Below are 19,462 nucleotides of genomic sequence, written 5' to 3' on the forward strand. Positions count from 1 at the left end.
ACCAGAGAAAAACCAAAAAAAAAAAAAAAAAATTAGAATACAGGTTCTTGAACTGGGTATTGTTGATCTTCTGAATTTCTGCAGGATCTGTTATGATTTCACCCTTTTCATTACTAACTACATGGATTTGAGTTATTCCTTCCTTCCTTCCTTCCTTCCTTCCTTCCTTCCTTCCTTTCTTTTTGATAAGTTCAGCTAAAGGTTTTTCAATTTTATTAAATCAAAGAACCAGTTCTTCATTCTTTGTATTGTTTTCTTAGTCTCAATTCATTAAATTCTGCTTGATCTTTATAATTTCCTCCCTCATACAAGCTTTGTGGTTGACTTGCTGTTCTTTTTCTGGCAACTTGAGGTTCAACATTAGGTTTTTTATTTGAGCTTGCTCTGTTTTTCTGATATGGGATTTCCCTACTATAAAATTTCCATGTAGGACTGCTTTCTTTGTGTCCCATAAATTCCAGTATGTTGTGTTGGCATTATCATTTAATTGTAGACACTATCTAATTTCTTCTTTAATTTTATCTATGACCTTTTGGTTGTTCAGAAGGATGCTATTTAATTTCCATGTGTTTAAGAAGTTCTTATGGTTTCCTTTGCCGTTGATTTCCAATTTCATTTCACTGTGGTCTAATAATATGTATAGGATGATTTCAACTGCTTTGCATTTACTCATGTTCTGTGAGCTAGTATGTGGTCCATTTTGGAGAGCATCCCTTGTACAGCTGAGAATGTGTATTCTGATGTTGTGGAACAGAACACTCTATAAACATCTAAATTCATTTGTTTAAAAGTTTGTTTCAATTCTGTATTTCATTGTTGATTTTTTGTCAGGTTGATCTGTCTGTGATAGTGATGTATTGAGGTCCCCCATAGCAATTGTATTATTGCTTACATCTACTAAATCCATTTATTTAAAAGTTTGTTTCAATTCTGTATTTCATTGTTGATTTTTTATCAGGTTGATCTGTCTGTTTGTGATAGTGGTGTATTGAGGTCCCCATAGCAGTTGTATTATTGCTTACTTGACTTTTCATGTCCATTAATATTTGTTTTATATAGTTGGGTGCACTGGTATTTGTTGCATATGTATTTATGACTGTTATCTCTTCCTCTTGTATTGTTTCCTTTACAAAGATGTGGTGACCTTCTTTGTCTCTCTTAATCAGTTTTGACTTGAAATTCACTTTGTCTGCAAATAGAATAGCTGTTCTTGCTTTTCTCTGGGTTTCTGTTGCATGGAGTATTGTTTTCCATCCCCTGACTTTCAGGCTATGAATTGCTTTTGAATTAAATGTGTTTCTTGTATGCAGCATATTGTTGGATCATGCTTCTTGATTCATTATGCCAGTGTGTTTCTTTTGATTGGTGAATTAAGACCATTTACATTGATGGTTATAACTGATACATATTGACTTATCCTTGTCATGTTATTTTCCTGTTGTTGATTCTCTTTATTCCCCCTCTGTTTAGTTGCTTGTTTTGCCTGGTGGATTCATTCTGTTTGGGTTCATGGAGTTGTAGTCCTGTCTCTTTCGAGAATGTCCTTGAGAACATATTGAACACAGCACTCCTTATTGAAGAAGTGTCTCTTCATCTTCTCTCTTTCCCTCTACCATCTCTCATAGCTCAAGAGAGCCAGCAGCGAGGACATGCTCAACAAGCCTGGAAGTACCTCCTCATCAGGGGTAGTGCGACTGAAAAAGACTGCGACAGCTGGAGCCATCTCTGAGCTTGCTGAGAGCCGCCTGAGGACCACTACAGGTAGGAGGAATCCAGGAGGCCATTCATCTTGGCTATGTGAAAGCATGTCAGTGATTCATACATTCCTCCCTTCATTAGATACTTACTGAACACTTACTGTGTGCCAGGAACTATTTTAAGCAATGTTGTTGCCACAAGGAGTTCACAGCCATTGGGGCAGGAGTGCTATGATTTCTCTGTCCCTTCAGAAGGTTACTTGTTACCATGTGTGTGAAATCCTTTTGGGAGCCAGGCAATATGATGTGTGTTCCTGGGCTCATCTTGGTAAGACATAGCTAAGCTTTTTTGTTGTCTCGCTCTTAAAATGCAGCTTCCAACAGAGTATTAAACTGTCTGAAATGGGAAAACAAATATATTGTTATTAAGCTATAATGGTGTTGAATGTTGGTATACTTGAGATTTTGTGCTCTTAGCATAAAACAAGACTACTTTTCAGAAGCATATTTTAATTTACTGTATTCAGTTTTCAAAAAGTTGAAACTTTAAAGCTTATAAGTAGCTTTTGGAGATAAGGGGAATGGCCTGGTGTTTCTGTATAACAGTTTTACTGTTTAAGGAGTGATTTCATACTAAATGTACATACACATTTGGTTTTAAAATACAGCAAATGAGAATACAATTTATATTTATCAAGCGAGCCTAATACTAATTCCAAAAGTTAATAAAGCACTACCAAAATATGACAGAAGATTCTTACTCTCAAATGTTAACGCAAAAATGTAAGATCAAAATCTTAGCCAGTAGAATTTAAAAGGAGAGTAAAAGAACAGTAGTGTACATCACAACCAAGTGGAGTTATGTCGTCTAAGCATGAATGAATGTTAGGGAATCTGAATATAATCTAGCATACAGTATCAATAGGCCAAAGAAGAAAACCCACATGGTCACCTTGATAGATATGGAAGATGAACTTATTACAATTAATAATCTTTCTGATTTAATAATAAACTCTTGGTAAATTATGGATGTATAGAGACTGCCTTGATGAGATGAAGTAGATGCACCCTTCCAGGTGCAGTTGTGTGCACCTACAGTCCCAGCCAATAGGAGGCTGAGACAGAAAGATTATTTGAGCTTAGGAGTTTGAAGCCAGGCTAGGAAACATAGAGAGACCCCCCCATCTCTAAATAAATAGTTATATAGATAGATACATACATACATAGATAAAAAAAATAGCTTTTATGTCAATGACCAGTTAAAAATAATGTAAGACATAGTCCCATTTATAAAGGCATGAAAAGGTAAAATACTTAGAAATAAACTTAATAGTTGCAGAACCAGTATATTTAAAAATCTTAAAATCCTTTATAGGACAAGCTTATGTTTCTCAAAGAAGGCATAACTAAGTGGAAGGCGGAAGACATGGTTTTAGGAACGGAAGGTTAACTATAACAACAAATGTAATAGTATAACATTAAATAGAATAGGGATCCCTAAATTGCCCTACACTTTAATTAAAGTAGAAGTGAGAATGCGGGAGTGGAAACACAGATAAAACGGTACTAGGATTTATCTAAATGGCAGTTCTCACTGGGGGCCCATTTGTTTCCAGCAATTGGCAATAATGCACGAAGACATTTTGGTGTCACATCTGGGAGGTAATACTGACATCTAGTGGGGAGAGGGCAGAGGTGCTGCTAAACATCTTAAATGCACACAGTTTCGGACAGTTAACTTCTCAAACTGTCAATAGTACCACTGCTGAGAAATCCTAATAGAGAATAATAAATATTCTAAAATAACCAGGAAAGTTCTAAAAACATAATCAAGGGAATAACCTGGCATATTGGAACCTAAGAAGACATAGGCAGCTCGGTGCAATATTGAGAAAGTCCAGGGCATGCAGTGGATTTAGTACAGGTAAAGGCAGCTTTTTATATTGATAAATTTGCTCAACAGTGATGATGAGGAGGTGCTGGTGAGAGAATGGGTGTGTTAGTGGCTCCTGCTGCACATGGCTGCTGCAGCAGGAAAAGAGATTAAGTCTCTGACTGCTGGAACTGACCAGCTGAAAAATTGTAACTATTTGGAAATTTTTCCAAATTTGTAGCTCTTGCAAGAATAAAATTTAAAATTAAAGTATTGACTGAATATTCTTTGAGAGATTCTTCAGACAGAAAAGAACAGACCAACTAAAAATGTGATTAGTATTAATAGCTGCCTTCAAGAAGTATTTGGTTGTGCCATTAAGGCTGTACATCCAGACTTGGAAAATTCTCCTCTGATAGTAGCACCACGTCAGCAGCCCAGATTTGGAGAGTATTGGTATAATAGTGCCGTAGGTATTTCTCAGATGCTGAAGACCAAAGAACAGATCATAAATCCAAGAGAAATTGCTAAAAACATTACCAAATACCTGCTAAATAATGAATGTATTGAAAAAGTTGAAATTGCTGGTCCTGGCCGGGGACATAGCTCAGTGGAACAAGTGCCTGCTTGGCAAGTGCAAGGTCCTGAGTTCAATTCCTGATACTAAAAAAAAAAATTGCAGGTCCTGGTTTCACAAATGTCCACTTAAGAAAGGATTTTGTGTTAAAACAATTGACCAAACTCTTGGTGAATGGAGTTGAGCCTCCTGCCATCAGAGAGAATAAAAAGATTGTAATTGCCTTTTCTTCTCCTAGGATAGCTAGAAATGCATGTAGGCCACCTAAGATCAGCTAAGGTGTGTGCTGCCTCTTTGAATTTTCAGGATATGATATGCTCAGGTTAAACCATGTAGGAGACTGGGGGACCCAGTTTGGCGTGCTCACTGCTCACCTACAAGATAAACTTCTAGACTGTCTGAGTTTCACCACATACTGGGGATATTCAGGCCTTTTATGAGGACTCTAAGAAGAGGAGCATATCAGTGTGTCATTTGGCTTCTGAGTAAAGATGCAGATATTACACAGCCGTGGAAATGTATTTGTGATGTCTCCCACCAAGAATTTAATAAAATGTATGATACATTGGATATTGCCTTAATAGAGAGAGGAGGGTCCTTGTATCAAGATAGGATGAATGATGTTGGAAAAGAATTTGGAGATAAAGGACTCGTGCAAGTGGATGATGGCAGAAAGATTGTGTTTGCCCAGGGTGGTCCATACCGTGGACCGCAGTGAAATCAGATAGTGGTTGTGCCTGTAATACTTTTAACCTGGCTGCTATTAAACAAGGACTGCTTGAGGGGAAAGCAGATATGATTATGTGGTGAACAGTGGACAGTCTGTACACTTTAACACAATGTTTGCTTCTGCTCAAATGATGGGTTGGTGTAATCCTAAAGTAAGTCGAGTGTCCTATGCTGGATTTGGTGTGGTGCTACAGGAAGACAAAAAATTTAAAACACATTCAGGTGAAACAGTGTGCCTCACAGAACTTCTGGAAGAAAGACTAAAATGATCCATGGGCAAATAGAAGGAAAAACAGAGAGACAGAGTCTCTCTGCAGGTAAATTGAAAGCTGGTCAGACAGTTGCTGCTTACGGCTGCATCAAATATGATGATCTTTCCCATAACCAGATGAATGACTATAACTTCTTTAACAAAATGCTAGACAGCAGGGGGAACACAGCTGCTTACCGATGTATGCTTTCCCTAGTGTCAGGTCTACTGCATGTCTGGCCAGTACTGATGAAGAGATGCACCAGACAATCGCTTGGGAGATGAAGATCATTTGGGGCCCGAAAAAGGGATGGAAATTAGGCTGATGCATTTTATGTTTTTCCTGAGATTTTGCAAAAGATTTTAGATGACTTATTTCTCCGTAGACTCTGTGATAAAATGTATAACCTGGCAACTACTTTCGCAGCGTCCTGAGATAGCTGCTACTGTGTAGAGAAAGACCGACAGACTGGAAAAGTTTCGAAGGTGAGCGCATGTGGTACATGCTGCTGTGGGAAGCAGTCACTGCTGTCATGGCCAGCAGGCTCGCCATCCTTGGGAAAGAAAACCCACCCAAAGGATGTAATCCTCTGTAGCTTTGAGAACTGTATTTTACCAGAGTGGTCATTAGCACTGTTTGCTTTTTAAAAAAAAAAAAAAATTCATGTGCAAATAAAAGCTAGTAAAGATAATTTCCCTATAAAAAAACAGCAACGAATGAGGGGCAAAGTGTGAAGCTCAGTAGTAGAACACGTGCTTAGCACGTGGGAGGTCCTGAGTTCAATCCCTAGCACCATTAAAAAAGGCTGATAAAAGCTTTAGGAAAAACTAAAGCTGAAACCCTATTTCATTTCTCTCATCAAAATAAATTTCAAATGGAGTAAAGATTTAATTAATAAAACATGAAACTATGAAAGTACAAAGAGAAAACATCAGAGAATTAATTTGTAGTATTAGCCTTGGGCTTAAATAAGAACAAACACAAGTCATAAAGGGAAAGATGAAAAGTATTATTAAATAAATATAAAAAGTGCTTTGTGAAAAGAGGAAACTATTTGCAATATGTGTAACAAAGGGTTTGTTTACAAAGAATTTATACAAATCCACAAGAGAAAAGAAAAGGATACAATAGAAAAATGTGTCACAAAAGAATACAGCCAGCCAGTGGACGGATGCTAAGCCTCACTTACATATAGTTTAAGACATATTAATCAAAGCATTCATTACACACACGATGTGATTTCCCCTAACGTATCAGCAAATCAAAGCAGTGGGTCATTGCTGATGTTGCTTAAGGTGCAGGGTGCTGGCGCACTGCATGTAGTTGACACCCAATGTCATGATATTGTCTAAGTTTTACATACATATAGAGATTTACCAAGGATTTCTCCTATTTACATCATTATTCTTTTCTTTATTGGTTTTATTATTGTTCTTGCTAGGGATCAAATCCAGGACCTTGTCTGTGTGTTACCACTGAACTGTCTGCCTAACCTCGCTGCTGTTTATTACTTAACACTATTGACATTCTTGAAAAAAGATGCCACTCTTTATGAGCAAGTTGTTTAGATGCACCATTATTGCTTTTTGTTTTTGTTTTGTTTTGTGGGGACAGGGTCTCACTATGAATTCCAGGCTGGCCTTGAACTCACTATACAGTCTAGACTAGCTTCAACCTCACAATGATCCTCCCGTCTCCGCCTCCAAGTGCTGACAGTTGTGTACCACTATGTTCGGGTGCATCATTATTTATAGCTGTAAAATAATGGACACATTGTGTTTATCAGTATGGGGTAGTTGAATAATGAGGTTTTGAGCCAGTAGAATAATATGCAGCCAGGAAAACAAACACAAATTTGTCTGTACTGGTAGGGACAGATCTTGAAGATATTATTAGATATATGACATAATTAGTAACATACTGAAACTAAGGGAAAACAATGTTGTGTATATAGTATAGCCTCACTTGTTTTCATTTTAAAGTATATGTTAAATATTGAAATCATAAATTTTTTTTAAATCATAAAATTTTTAAATGGTGGAATAAATAAGGATATAAGAATGGTTATCTTTGAGGAGAATTACCAGTGATGGAGGAAGACTTTAGATTTTCTTGTACTGTTTGAAAAAATTTAACATATACATAGACTGCTATAAAAAAATCAAAAGCAGATTAGCAACCTAAATTTGTTTGTTTCTTTCGCCACCTCCTTCATCTTCTACTTGTCTTTTTTGAGGTGTTTCTTAGCTGTATGGTGGTGTGGCCTGTGGTCATTTATTCGGGATTCCAGCAAAAGGCTGGCTCTGAAGTGGGCAGGCCCTCAACCCTGTGGGGCACTAACTTCCTTATTTATCAAATGAAGGAAGTAACTACATATCTCCTACACAGTGACGTCCTTGAGACAAACTACTGTGAATATATACAAGCTATAATGGGCTTTGGGAATATAAGACACCGTTGTTATTCTCCTAGTTACTCAAATTCACTTATTTTAATGAAATTAAATTCTCTGACTTAGTAGGGTTGAATTTGAAATTAATTTCCTCTCCCTACTCCCATCTTTTTTGCAGTGGTAGGGATGGAACATGGCCTCACACATGCTAGGCAAATGCTGTACTACTGAACAATACCACCAGCCCTGGAGCTTTTATTTTTGAATATAGGTAGTACTCAACATTTGGTACTAGCTTCTGGATAGCTGACACTTTTGTACATTTTTGTGATACCCCAAACTGCCTTCTTCATGATGAATTCCTGTCTGTTGGGACCGTGGTTAGGAGCAGTGGCCTGCAGTACATCTATGTTTTAGGTGCTGCAATGTTTGTAATAGTACATTAGTATTTGAGTAGTTACTTGAATATTTGATTGCATTTTGTCTACATGTGTTTCTGTCACTATAACAAAATACCTGAGATGACTGGGTGTGGTAGCGCACGCCTGTAATCCCATCACTTGGGAGGCAGAGGCAGGAGGATCATTGTAAGTTTGAGACCAGCCTGGACTACAAAGTGAACTCAAGGCCAGCCTGAACTGCATAGTGACACCCTGTCTCACAAAAAACCAAAGGAAAAAAAAAACCTGAGATAATCAACTTATACAGACAAAAGTGTATAAGGGCGTCTATATGTGGTGCCAGGATTGAACCAAGTGACTTATACATGCTAGGCAAGCATTCTTGCCACTGACCTATCTCCCAAGACCTATAAAAAAACCTATATAAAAGGGTTATTTCAGCTCACAGTTTTGAAGGTTCCCATCCAAGGCCAGCAGATATCATTGTTTTGAGCCCATGAGGAGGCAGCTTATTACAGAGGGAGAACATGGTGGGCCAAAACTGCTCATTTCATGGCCAGGGAGCAAAAGAGAGTTAAAAAAGGAGTTGAGGTCCCACAACCCTCTTCTGTGACATCCTTCTCAATCCATCCTTCTCCCCCTGATCCCCTGTCCCTCAGAACATCCCCCCTTCCCAATACCACCACCCTGGGGACTGAACCTTTGACATGTAGCCCTTGGAGAGGCTTTCCAGATCAAACTGTAGCAATGTGAATGGAAAACAGTAAAATGAAAATCCTGGTCCTGGCCCTAAGTTCAGATTTTAAAATATTAATGCAGTTGAGACAAAGGTGGAAATTACTTTACGTGTTAGAAAGGGCACCACCCAGTAGAAGATCATAGGACTGAAAGCAATTCCCCACTCTTTCAGCTGTGAAGGAGAAGGATCAAAGGAAATCAAAGACATGCTGGCAATATGTAGCTAATTTCTTCTGAAAGGAAAATTATAAGTAGAAATTATATTATATGCTTATGGGGCAGAAGCCTTTTATGACTGTCAAGTCTTAGTTTTTGGACTTGTTTTCTTTAATACATACGTGATGTTACCTTTCAAGTGTATAAATTTTTCTCTTAATATTTTTATTTTTTACTGTCACATAATAACTGCACATATTTGTAGAATACAAAGTGATACTTCAGCTCATGCACATAAAGCAGAGAAGGGTAATTGGCACATCCATCAGCTCGAATTATCATGCCTTCACTTGACTGTATTAATGTTGAAAGTGATTCTGTCATGAGAGTGTTACATAATACCGTGATTTTTGAAACTACAGTATTTCAACCTACAGTCAGCCTGTATTACTTTCTTTCTTGGGAATTGATCTGTTCTTAAAGAGAATCTCTCAGACTTAGAAGGAGACAAAAAACGTTCCATCTTTTGGGGATAATAATTATATTGCCACCTCACATTTACACGTAGCACTAACTTGCCATCTAACCGGGTGGCTTTGGAACCCCTTGAATTGGGAGGCATGCATTTTCTCGTCTTTCCTTTTTATTTGTTTCAAGGTGATTTCTAGTCTCAGTTTGCAGACCTTGCTGTCTTCTAGGGGCTCTGCCAGAGTTGCTTCAGCCAGAACAAAACCTTGCAGCACAAAAGTCAGAAAAGGGAAGCTGCTATGTGTGCAGCCAATCACCTGCGCCCTGCGGCAGCCTCTCTGGTCTGTCATCGCATTTCATTCTCACCCCAGCCTTAAAAAGAATGAGGTATTTTATCCAGAATAGGGAAACTTGACCGCAGAAAGATCAAACAAGTTTGGCTTTGTAGTCCCCATGCCCACCGCAGGTGTCCACACTGAGTATCCACTCTTTCTAATTTTCGGTCATCAGTTTTATTAACGTATCTGAATTGCAGGCAGTTCTTATTCTTCCTCTTTTCTCTGAGGTGCCCTTTGTGCAGGCATTAGTAGGAGTTCCCTATCTGTCCCATAAACAGCTTTGGGATCAAGTGGATCCCAGGATCAAGTGAGAGGCTGCAGAAGCCCCTAGAAAGTTGTAAAGAAATCCCACCACCAGGTGGCAGCCCGCATCGAAAATGTAGACCTGTCCTAGTCTGAGTCTTGGCTCTGAAGAATGGTTTAAGTACCTGACTCTAGAAATCCTTCTTCTATTTATTCATTGATTCAACATATATTTTTAAAGTGCTGACCACGTGCTTGGCACTGTCTAAGCAAAAGGGACACATTGGTGTCCAGGAGAAAGGTCCTCCATGGAGCTGCACAAGTAGAACATGGAAGAGGGAAAACTTAAACCATGTGGGCAACTGGGAAGGGCCACTTCAGCAGAGTTGACTGGAGCAAAGGCTGTGCATCTGCCCTTACCCCACACATCCAGGGAGCAGTAAGAGGCCAGTGGGGCTGCACGGGATGAGCAGCAGCAGGAAAGGAGATCAGATTGCTCGTTTAGATGATTCTTTGTATAGCACATGTAGACCTTAAAAGAGTGTTATTTTAAACTGATGTTAGTGCTTTCTAAAAGTTCAGTAAGTACAAATAAATGTTAAGGGCCAGTTTTATCTTGACCAGACACTGCTTTAATGTTCACAGCATCTTAGATATCTCAGTGTTACAATAAGGACAAAGCAGTTGTGTCTGCAAGGTCAAAACAGCCTGCTTCCCAGGTGGTATCTGTGTCCTTGCTGGCACGAGTGCCAATCCATTCTGCAGTTACTTACGTTATACCCAGGTAATACCTTCGTCTCTGACCTGTGGGGCCCGTCTTCTCTTACCTGGGAAGGAAATTACCCTGGGCTCATGCAAGGCAGATACAGACTCCTTCAACACAGCAGGTAGATACTCTCATGACCCTCTAGTGTGTGAAGGTTTGGTAGTGTTCCCAAATGCAAACCCAGGGCCTGATTCCAGAGTCCTTTTTTCTGCTGCACCGTTTACTGCTAGAAGGGATCTTTGTTTCGTATTCCGCACCACCTTCACCTACTACAGAAGTGTTACTACCGATGAGTGACATTTTTTGCTCTCTGTGTACTAACTACAGTACTATTCTAAGTACTTGATAAGTATTGTTTCTATTAGTCTTTACTGCTAGCCTATGAGACAGCATATTTCCATTCCATTCTGTATATCAGATACTGAGGCAGCAAGAGATTAAACCAGCTGTCTACATCCACACTTAGTAAGTATTGGCACCAGGACTTCCGATTAGCGAAGGTAGGCTGAGAAGAAACCAGGGACAGGTGGCTTGCTAGGCAGAGAGTAGGAAAAAGCGATGCTGAAGGTCTTCTAAGTGAGAGGCTGGAGGCTGAGAGTTCGTCCCTCTGATGCCCTTTCAGGAGGAGCACTGTGGGTCAGGAATGTCAGAGAACTGAGAGATGGGCTGAGCCAGGAGATGACAGTGAAGGAGAGGGGAAGGCAATACCAATGCTGCCACAGGAATCTCTGAGATGGATGGTGTGCACTTGGGAGTGGGGAAGGGAAGAGGTGCAGGTAAGATGACTGCCTTGGCCACCCCATGCCTGCAGGTTCAGAATATGTGAGAAGAAAGGCAGAAGGCATGTGAAGACAGTGGTGGGGGCCACAAAGGCCAGGAGTGGAGCTGAGTTCAGGGAGATGCTGATTCCATCAGGCGCTCAGCCCGCCTGAGGAAGTGCTGAGGATCCCAGGACGGGTGTGGGACAGATGAAGGGTCTTGAGTTTGCTTGGAGATGACAGGCTGTAAAATCACAGAGCGTTAGGAATGAATTTGTTGTTGTTTTATAGTTTTAGAGAGTTTATTGCTGAATATATTTTGTGATTAAAAGTAACCTTTCAGATTCAATATTTGCATTTCTTCTATTTTTTCTTCACTTAGTTCGTTTTTAAATTGTGGCAAGAACACTTGGTGTAAGATGTACTCCTAACACATCTTTACATGTGCAGTGAGTGTGGTATAGTGTTGTACAGCAGCTCCCTAAGACTGGTTCCTCTTGTACCACCTCAGCCTGTACCCCCTGAGTGGCAGCTCCCCATTTTCTTCTCCCCATTCAGTCTCTACAAGTTGGACTGCTTTAGATTCTATATATAAGTGAGACCATACAGCATTTGTCTTTTTTGTGATTGGCTAACTTCTCTTGCTGTGGTATCCTTAAAGTCCATTCATGTTGGAGCTTGTGTCAGAATTTTTTTCCTCTGTAAGGCTGAATAGTATTCTGTGTGACAGATGAACCACACTTTGTTCATCCATAGGTTTTAGCAGTGTCTGAAATAAACCCAGTTGTGACAGTGTTAGACTTGGTCTTGGTGTGTAAGGTGCTAAACTCTTAGGCCTCATGCTGCACAGGGTTTGTGGCTTTGTATTTCCTGGGAGTATGTAGTTCAGGTAGGGCCTTGGAGGGGGACCACGTTTTCCTCTGACTTTCTAGTAGGCACAAGGTAGAATGCTGTTTGAGACTGGTGTCTTTCCAGGTCTTCCCAGAAGCCTATGGTGCAGAAAGGTGGGCACTCTCCCTGCATCTCCCAAGAATGTCTGTCTGCCTGCTTCTGTCTTTCTCTATCTCTGACTCTGTCTCCATCTCCCCCCTCTCCCTGTTTCTCATTTGTGCCTTCATTTTATGTTTCTATTCCGACTGTGGATGGGATTCTTTGGTGTATTTTTAAAATTTTTTCAAATACAGAATGTACTTGAAGGCCATCCTTACACAAACGAGGGCCATGCTAATCTCTCTGTCATTCCAGTTTTAATATTAGTGCTGCCAAAGCAAGCACTCATTTTTTAAATTTTGTTTTGTTTTGTTTTTGGGTGCTGGGAATTGAACCCAGAGGCTCTTTACTGCTGAGCTACATCCCCAGCTCTTTCTATTTTGAGACAGGACAGGATGTTGCTAAATTGCCCAGATTGGGCTTGAACTTTCACTCCTCCTGCCTCAGCCTTCCAAGTAGCTGGAATTACAGGTATGCACCCCTGCACACAGGTTTATTTTTGTTTTTTTTTTTTTGAGGCTCCTGGACTCCAGTGACCCTCTTGCCTGAGCTTCTCGAGTAGATGGGACTACAGGTGTGCACCTGCTCTCTCAGCTTCATTGTTTTGTGACTTCTGTTGTTATTTTGTGTTTTTTGTGGTAGTAGGAATTGAACTCAGGACCTTTGCCCTGAGCTACATCCCCAGCCAGTTTTTTATTTTTTATTTTGCAACAGGATCTCACTAAGTTGCTGAATTGGACTTGAACTTGCAACCCTCCCAGAGTGCTGAGATTACAGAGCACCTCGCCCAGCTTCACTGCTTCCTGAGTAGGTAATTTTCAGATACTTGTGGCTGGCTCACTCCCTCACTGTCCTCTCTTCTTTACATAGTGGTTTTCAGTGGATTCCCACGTGTTCTACAAGTGAACAGCGCCTTTTGTTTCCTCCATTCTAGTTGTTGATTTCTATCTTGTTCCTGCTGTTCTGTATGTGACCGGAGTTGCATTAAATACTAGTGATGTCCTTGACTTGTTTTCATCCTGCTGTGGATGCCTTTTTGGTGCTTTGCCATTAAATATGATGCAGAAAACCAGTGTGAAATAATGTTTTTACTCTTTCTGTTTTACTCAGGTTGTCATTAGAGTTGAATGAGGGATTTTATTAAAATACCTTCTAGGCATTCTGTTATTACTTTGATTGTGGCTTCTCTTTTTACCCTGGAGTCCCTTCAAGATATTAAAATATGTACATATTTGGTCTCCTGGGTATATATTCCATGTCACATAGCCTCTTTGATTCTTTTAACCACTTTCATGCTGCCTATGTTTTTTTAAAAGTTTGCCATCTAACATGCATTGCTTTCTCTTGGGTTGGATAACCCTTGGTTATTGTGGGCTGATCAGGCCCGAAATCTCCCAAGCGTCTAGATGGCGAAGGCTTAAATAAATGAGACAATTGAAATGATTTCAGGGCTTCAGAAGGGTCTAACTCTCTTACAACATTTGAGATTCTCTCAATATAGACCAGGACTTCTCTGGGCAGGCCTTATTTATTTGGTTTTCAAACAAAGGAGGAGGATACTCAAGAAAACGCGAGAATATAGCAGGACCTTGGGAAAATTTTCCCAGGTAGTAAATTATGTCAATCAGAACTACCTTATCTTTTGGTTGGTATTTATTGTAGGAGTGTGGAGCCTGCAGCTGCAGTCTCTTGTAGTTAATTGAGGTTGGAGCCAAACATCCTCAGCTATGGCCTTATCTTGTCCTTTGAGGTGTGACAGCTTCACAGGCCAATACAGGCCTTAGCGGTGACTGGTGACTCATAGAGGTTCATGTACTGTGAGTCCACTGCCCATCCCCAGACAAGGTGCCTAAGCTTCAGACACTCACAAGTAAACGCGGAAAGCCAGTTGGTTAATGTTAATGCTCTCCTGAGCAAAGCCGCTTTGTAGTGGTCTCCAACAGCTCTCTATGTTTCTTTACTTTGACTTTTGTGTTCTTGAGCTTTTGTCTATAATTTCTCTGATTTCAGATTATTTCTTCTTCATGACTTCCAGTCTTATTCTCATAACTATAAAATCTTAAATTCCAATGAAAATACAATTGGAGATTTTCTCAAATTGTCAGTTTCTTTTAGTAACTTTGTTTCATGGTATGTATTTACTTGGGAGTCCTCAGATGGGTCCCTTCCTGTGAACTACAGATTTTTTCCATGTGGATCTAGTGATTTTTTTCTAAATGATCCTCCGTCTTTACAGAGGGAAGCTTGTGTTTGTGCAGCATTGGAAACTGAGAGGAATTCCCCAGGAGAGCATGTGGGTATCCAGTCATATCTTTTATGCCCGGTTAGAGGAAAAAGGGGAAATGCTTTGTATTAGTCAAGGTGAAAGTGGGGGAGGTATGAAAGCCTGGGGTACAACTTTGACAAATTTCCTGTTCTTCTTTTATTTTCTCTGTGTTTTGCGTTGTTCCCTTTGTGGAGCCCTGGAGTAGATGCACGCACCCCTGCTGTGTAAGTGCCCCTAATGTGGCCGGCCATGGCTGCTGTCCTCGCTGTTATCAGCTGGCCCTGGCTGCTTCCCATGCCTGACCTTCTTGAAAGCAAGGTCAGTGAGAAGGGGTCCTGGAATGCTCTCTGAAGCGTTCCTCACAGAGGTCTCAGCTGTGGTCCCGTTATCCTTTGTGATAATTTTTTGTAAGGCACATTCAGTATCCAAAATGTTATTCATCAGTCATGTATATGATTAAAAACCCAACACAGTGCCCCACTCATAACATAGGAGAAAAATAAAGTCACGTTTCAGCATGTCAGTGTGGGAAGCCGACTCCACTGGGAGGTAGTTAGGTACCTCTGTGTGGGTGGAGATGGCTGTTGGTATAAATGCCACAAAGGAGAATGAGTGTGGTGTTGTGAATTCAGATCTGAGCACTGTTGACATTGGTGGTTCTTAAATGCTGACATCTCAGAGTAAACTTTTAAGCAGAATAAAGCACTGCCTTCCCTTGAGGTAATATTAATTGTATTCTTAGAAAATTCAATGTATGATAAAAAATACTCTGTAAAACCATCTTTGAGTCTCTATGAAAAACAGTTAAGAGTGTGGCTTTAGGTAACTAAGAACAATTTCTAAAAAAAAAAAAGTTTCTTCATTTTCATGGTGCTGACCTAACATAGCGTGTGCTTTAAAGGGGGCTTCCTGTTTACTTGCATTTTTCTGATAATGATTAGCTATTCTAGTAAAAGATACCAAGTTTCAGGGATTTCAGATGACCTGTTACGTTGGAGATGTGATAAAAATCCTTGTCTTCCTCACTTTCATTGTTTTTATCCATAGTGGGTGAATTTGGGATGGTCAGTCTTTTTTCCTTCTCAGCTTTTTTTCCTTAGTTCTATGTTAGTATTTTCTCTTATCAATTTGTAATTTGTAGTCCTTCTTAAAGATCAATAGCTGGCATGGTGGCACAGCACTTGGGAAACTGAGGCAAGAAGATTACCGTGAGTTTGAGGCCAGCCTCAGCAACAAAGTAAGTTCAAGGCCTGGCTGAACTATATAGCAAGTCCCTGCTTCAAAAAAAAGGAAAGATCAATAATAATAGTAGTTGTTATCATAATAATGGCAGTCAAAGTATACCGTTTTCTTCAAAATGTAAAGTCAGTGTAAATGTATTTAATGTGTTTATTAATTTAGCTAAACATTTCATTTTTTCATTTTGCAGTAATCGTAGATTCACATGCAGTTGTAAGTAATAATACAGATAGATCCTGTACCCTTTATCCAGTCTCCCCCAGTAGTAACATTTTGCAAAGTGATAGTGCAGTGAGCTTACAGGATCACCACAGGGATTCCTCATGGCATCCTTTTAGTCATACCCATTTCCCTTCTCCCCCAGCTTTTAACATTTGTCCATCACTAGTTTGTTTTCCAATTCTATAATTCTGTTATTCTGTAGGTGGAATTATACAGCATGCAAGCTTTTGGTACTGGATTTTTTACTCACATTCGTACAGGTTGCTAAATGTGTCAAATATTATTCCTTTTATATTTCTTCATAGTATTTCATGATATGAATGGAAAGTAGTTTATTTAACTGTTTGCTTATTGAATCTGGTTTTTTCCAGTTTTTTGCAGTTATGAATAAAGCTGTTACAAGCATTTATGTAAGTTTTTTTACTTTGGTGAACATTTTATTTTGTGGGAGAATTTCTGTGAGGAAAATGCCCAGGAGTGCAATTGCTGGATCATATGGTAGGTGGATGTTTAGTTTTTAAAAGACATTACCAGACCAGGCATGGTGGCACACACCTGTAACCCTAGCACTAAAGAGGCTGAGGCAGAAAGATTTCTGTGAGTTTAAGGACAGCTGGAGGGGCTGGGGATTTAGCTCAGCGGCAAAGTGCTTGCCTGGCAAGCACAAGGTCATGAGTTCGGTTCCTGGTACCAGAGAAAAACCAAAAAAAAAAAAAAAAAAAAAAAAAAAAAAAAAAAGGACAGCTGGGGTTACAAAAGATAAATAAATAAAATAAATAAAAGAGAAAAGAAACTACCTAATATGTTTGATTGAGCTTCTCTACATTCTTGCCAACATTTGGTGTGTTGCTGTTTTTTTTGTTTTGTTCTGTTTTGGTTTTTTAGCCATTGATGTAGGTATGCAGTGATATTTTATTGTCATTATTTTAATTTGCATTTCCCCAGTGGCTGATACTGAACATCCTTTCATAGTCTTATTATCTCTAACAGGGCTGCTTGTATTATCTATTTCATACTGAGTTATATTTTTCAATCAGTTCATTTCTTCTAAGTTGCCCAGTTTTATATGTATAGAGTTACTTGTAGTATTCTCTATTATCCTTTTGAGTCTATAGGGTCTGTTGTGATAGCCCCCATTTTATTTCTGATACTGATAGCCTGTATGTTCTCTCTTTTGTCAGTCTTTCTAGAGGTTTATCAATTTTAGTGATATCTTAAAGGACTAGCATTTTGTTTTATTACTCCTTATTGTTTTTGTTCTTAACTTCATTAATTTCTGCTCTTATATAAATTATGTCCTTGTCTATAAAATGAAGCCAATCTTGTTCATGTCATAGTTATAAATATTAACTGCAATTATACACACACACAGACACACACAGACACACACACACACACACACACACACATACACCTAGAGTAGAACCTTCAATGTAGGTATTTTAATAAAATGTATTTCTTCTATTTGAACTATTCTCTTTAATAGAATCTCCCACTTAGGAATTATGGCAGTTAAAAAGAAAGAACCTACCTGCCTTGTTGTCTGAGCATCTTGCAGTGTTTGGGCTTTACCCTGTTAGGATATTTTTCCCTCAGATTACCCTTGACTCATGTGATGTCTAGATTCATATATACATATACAACTTTGAGAGTAATAACAATTGCTTAGATTGCTTAATTTGTAAAATTCTCCTTAGGTACCCTGTTGCCGATACTCCCGGAGGATTTGTGAGTATTCTAGAACCACTGGCTGTGATGAGAGGATGAGAAAGAAAATGGACTTAATAGATGCTCAGCACCTCTGGCCAAGTGGAAGAATATCTTGTATTTGTCTGAAACCAGTTTAATGCATTAAAATTACTTGTTATTGTTTCTGAGGACGTCATTGCCCAGCTTTGCAGACTGCTCTCCAAATTAAGCTCCATTCTAGAGTGAGCCGCAGTATAACTCGCAGACCTTCACAGCATCATGAAGGTCTTGTCTCAAGAAGGAAGAGAGAGGGGCTGGGGATTTAGCTCAGCGGCAAAAGCGCCTGCCTGGCAAGCGCAAGGTCGTGAGTTCGGTTCCCGGTACCGGAGAAAAACCAAAAAAAAAAAAAAAAAAAAAAAAAAAAAAAAAAAAAAAAAAAAGAAGGAAGAGAGAAGTGAAATGTTTCCCTGGGGCCCAGATGTTATTCATAGCAGTAGATTATTACAAGTTTTACTGTACAAACACACATATATAACACCTTGTATATGTATATTTATAGAGTGTATATGATCATATGGCATATTTACACATTGCATAATATATATTACTATGCATAAATATATAACCATTGTTTATATGTTATATTTATATGTGTTTATATTTGTATGTTATAAATATATTAAAATATATCATATATATTAATATAGCATGTATATAGTATGAAGTTACCAAATCGACCTAAATTTTAGTCTTAACCTCTTTCTCTGTAACTATCATCTTTGGGAGTGAGAAACATGGCTCTCTTTTTCTTCGAAGTTTATTTGGCATGTATATAGGATGAAGTTACCAAATCAACCTAAATTTTAGCCTTAACCTCTTTCTCTGTAACTATCATCTTTGGGAGTAAGAAACATGGCTCTCTTTTTCTTCGAAGTTTATTTGCTTCGGTGCCTAAGGTAGTCAGTGTCACAGTCCTCCTCCTACCTGCCACCTCCACCCTGCTCCCTGTCCTCCAGTCTCAGGCCCTCTACCCTGAGCCTCTTCATGTGTCCCTGACCTCCTTGCACTGCCCATACTCAACTCTGTGCTGCCCCTCCACCTGGAGAAAGGAGGGAAAGATGGGCTCAGGAGCTTCCTTCTTTTCCTTTTCGTGCAGTGCTGGGGATTGAACCAGAACCTCATGCATGCTAGACACACACTACCACTGAGCTACACCCTTAGCCCAAGTGGAAGCTTTCTTAATATCATATACTTTTAAGCCAATTAAATGTGTTGTTCTAGTTAGCATTATCAAAAAGCTGGATCTCCTGCCTCGGTTCATGAGAAAGTTACTTTTCATTCCTGGAGATGCTGACACATAGAGGGATGAAGGGAAGGTGTGTGTGGTGCTCTTAGGTGACTGTAGGCCTGCACAGGTCCTCTGCTTCTGCAGGTGCACTGTGCCTCTTCCCAGGGCTTCATCATGTGGAAAGGGACTTGCAAACACCCAGCACATCCATCAGCTAGGTTTATTCTAATCAAACACAGTTAATTGAGAGGACATTTGTGAAACATTTGTTGAGAAAAGCAAGTGGACTTGCACATTTTTTGCATATACTCTTCCTTACTGTAGGAAAGAATCTGAGAAGTGTTTCAGAGGTCCGTGCAAGAATACAAAAAAAAAAAAAAA

General features: G+C 39.4%; 1 protein-coding gene and 1 pseudogene across 10 annotated transcripts in view; both read left to right on the top strand.

Moving 5' to 3' along the window:
- LOC102008930 (cytospin-B) overlaps positions 1–19,462 on the top strand; it is a 278,140-nt gene that overhangs the window by 93,228 nt on the left and 165,450 nt on the right. For all 10 annotated transcript variants that reach the window (XM_005399302.2, XM_013522199.1, XM_013522201.1 and 7 more), the window contains one exon: positions 1,626–1,761. In XM_005399302.2, the coding sequence (XP_005399359.1) occupies positions 1,650–1,761 (112 nt within the window). In that variant the 5' untranslated portion in view covers positions 1,626–1,649. The remainder of the gene's footprint in view (positions 1–1,625; positions 1,762–19,462) is intronic.
- LOC106150176 lies at positions 3,716–12,221 on the top strand (annotated as a pseudogene).

The sequence above is a fragment of the Chinchilla lanigera genome, unplaced genomic scaffold (assembly GCF_000276665.1).
Source record: "Chinchilla lanigera isolate Chin_1 unplaced genomic scaffold, ChiLan1.0 scaffold00066, whole genome shotgun sequence".
Classification (NCBI taxonomy): Eukaryota; Metazoa; Chordata; class Mammalia; order Rodentia; family Chinchillidae; genus Chinchilla; species Chinchilla lanigera.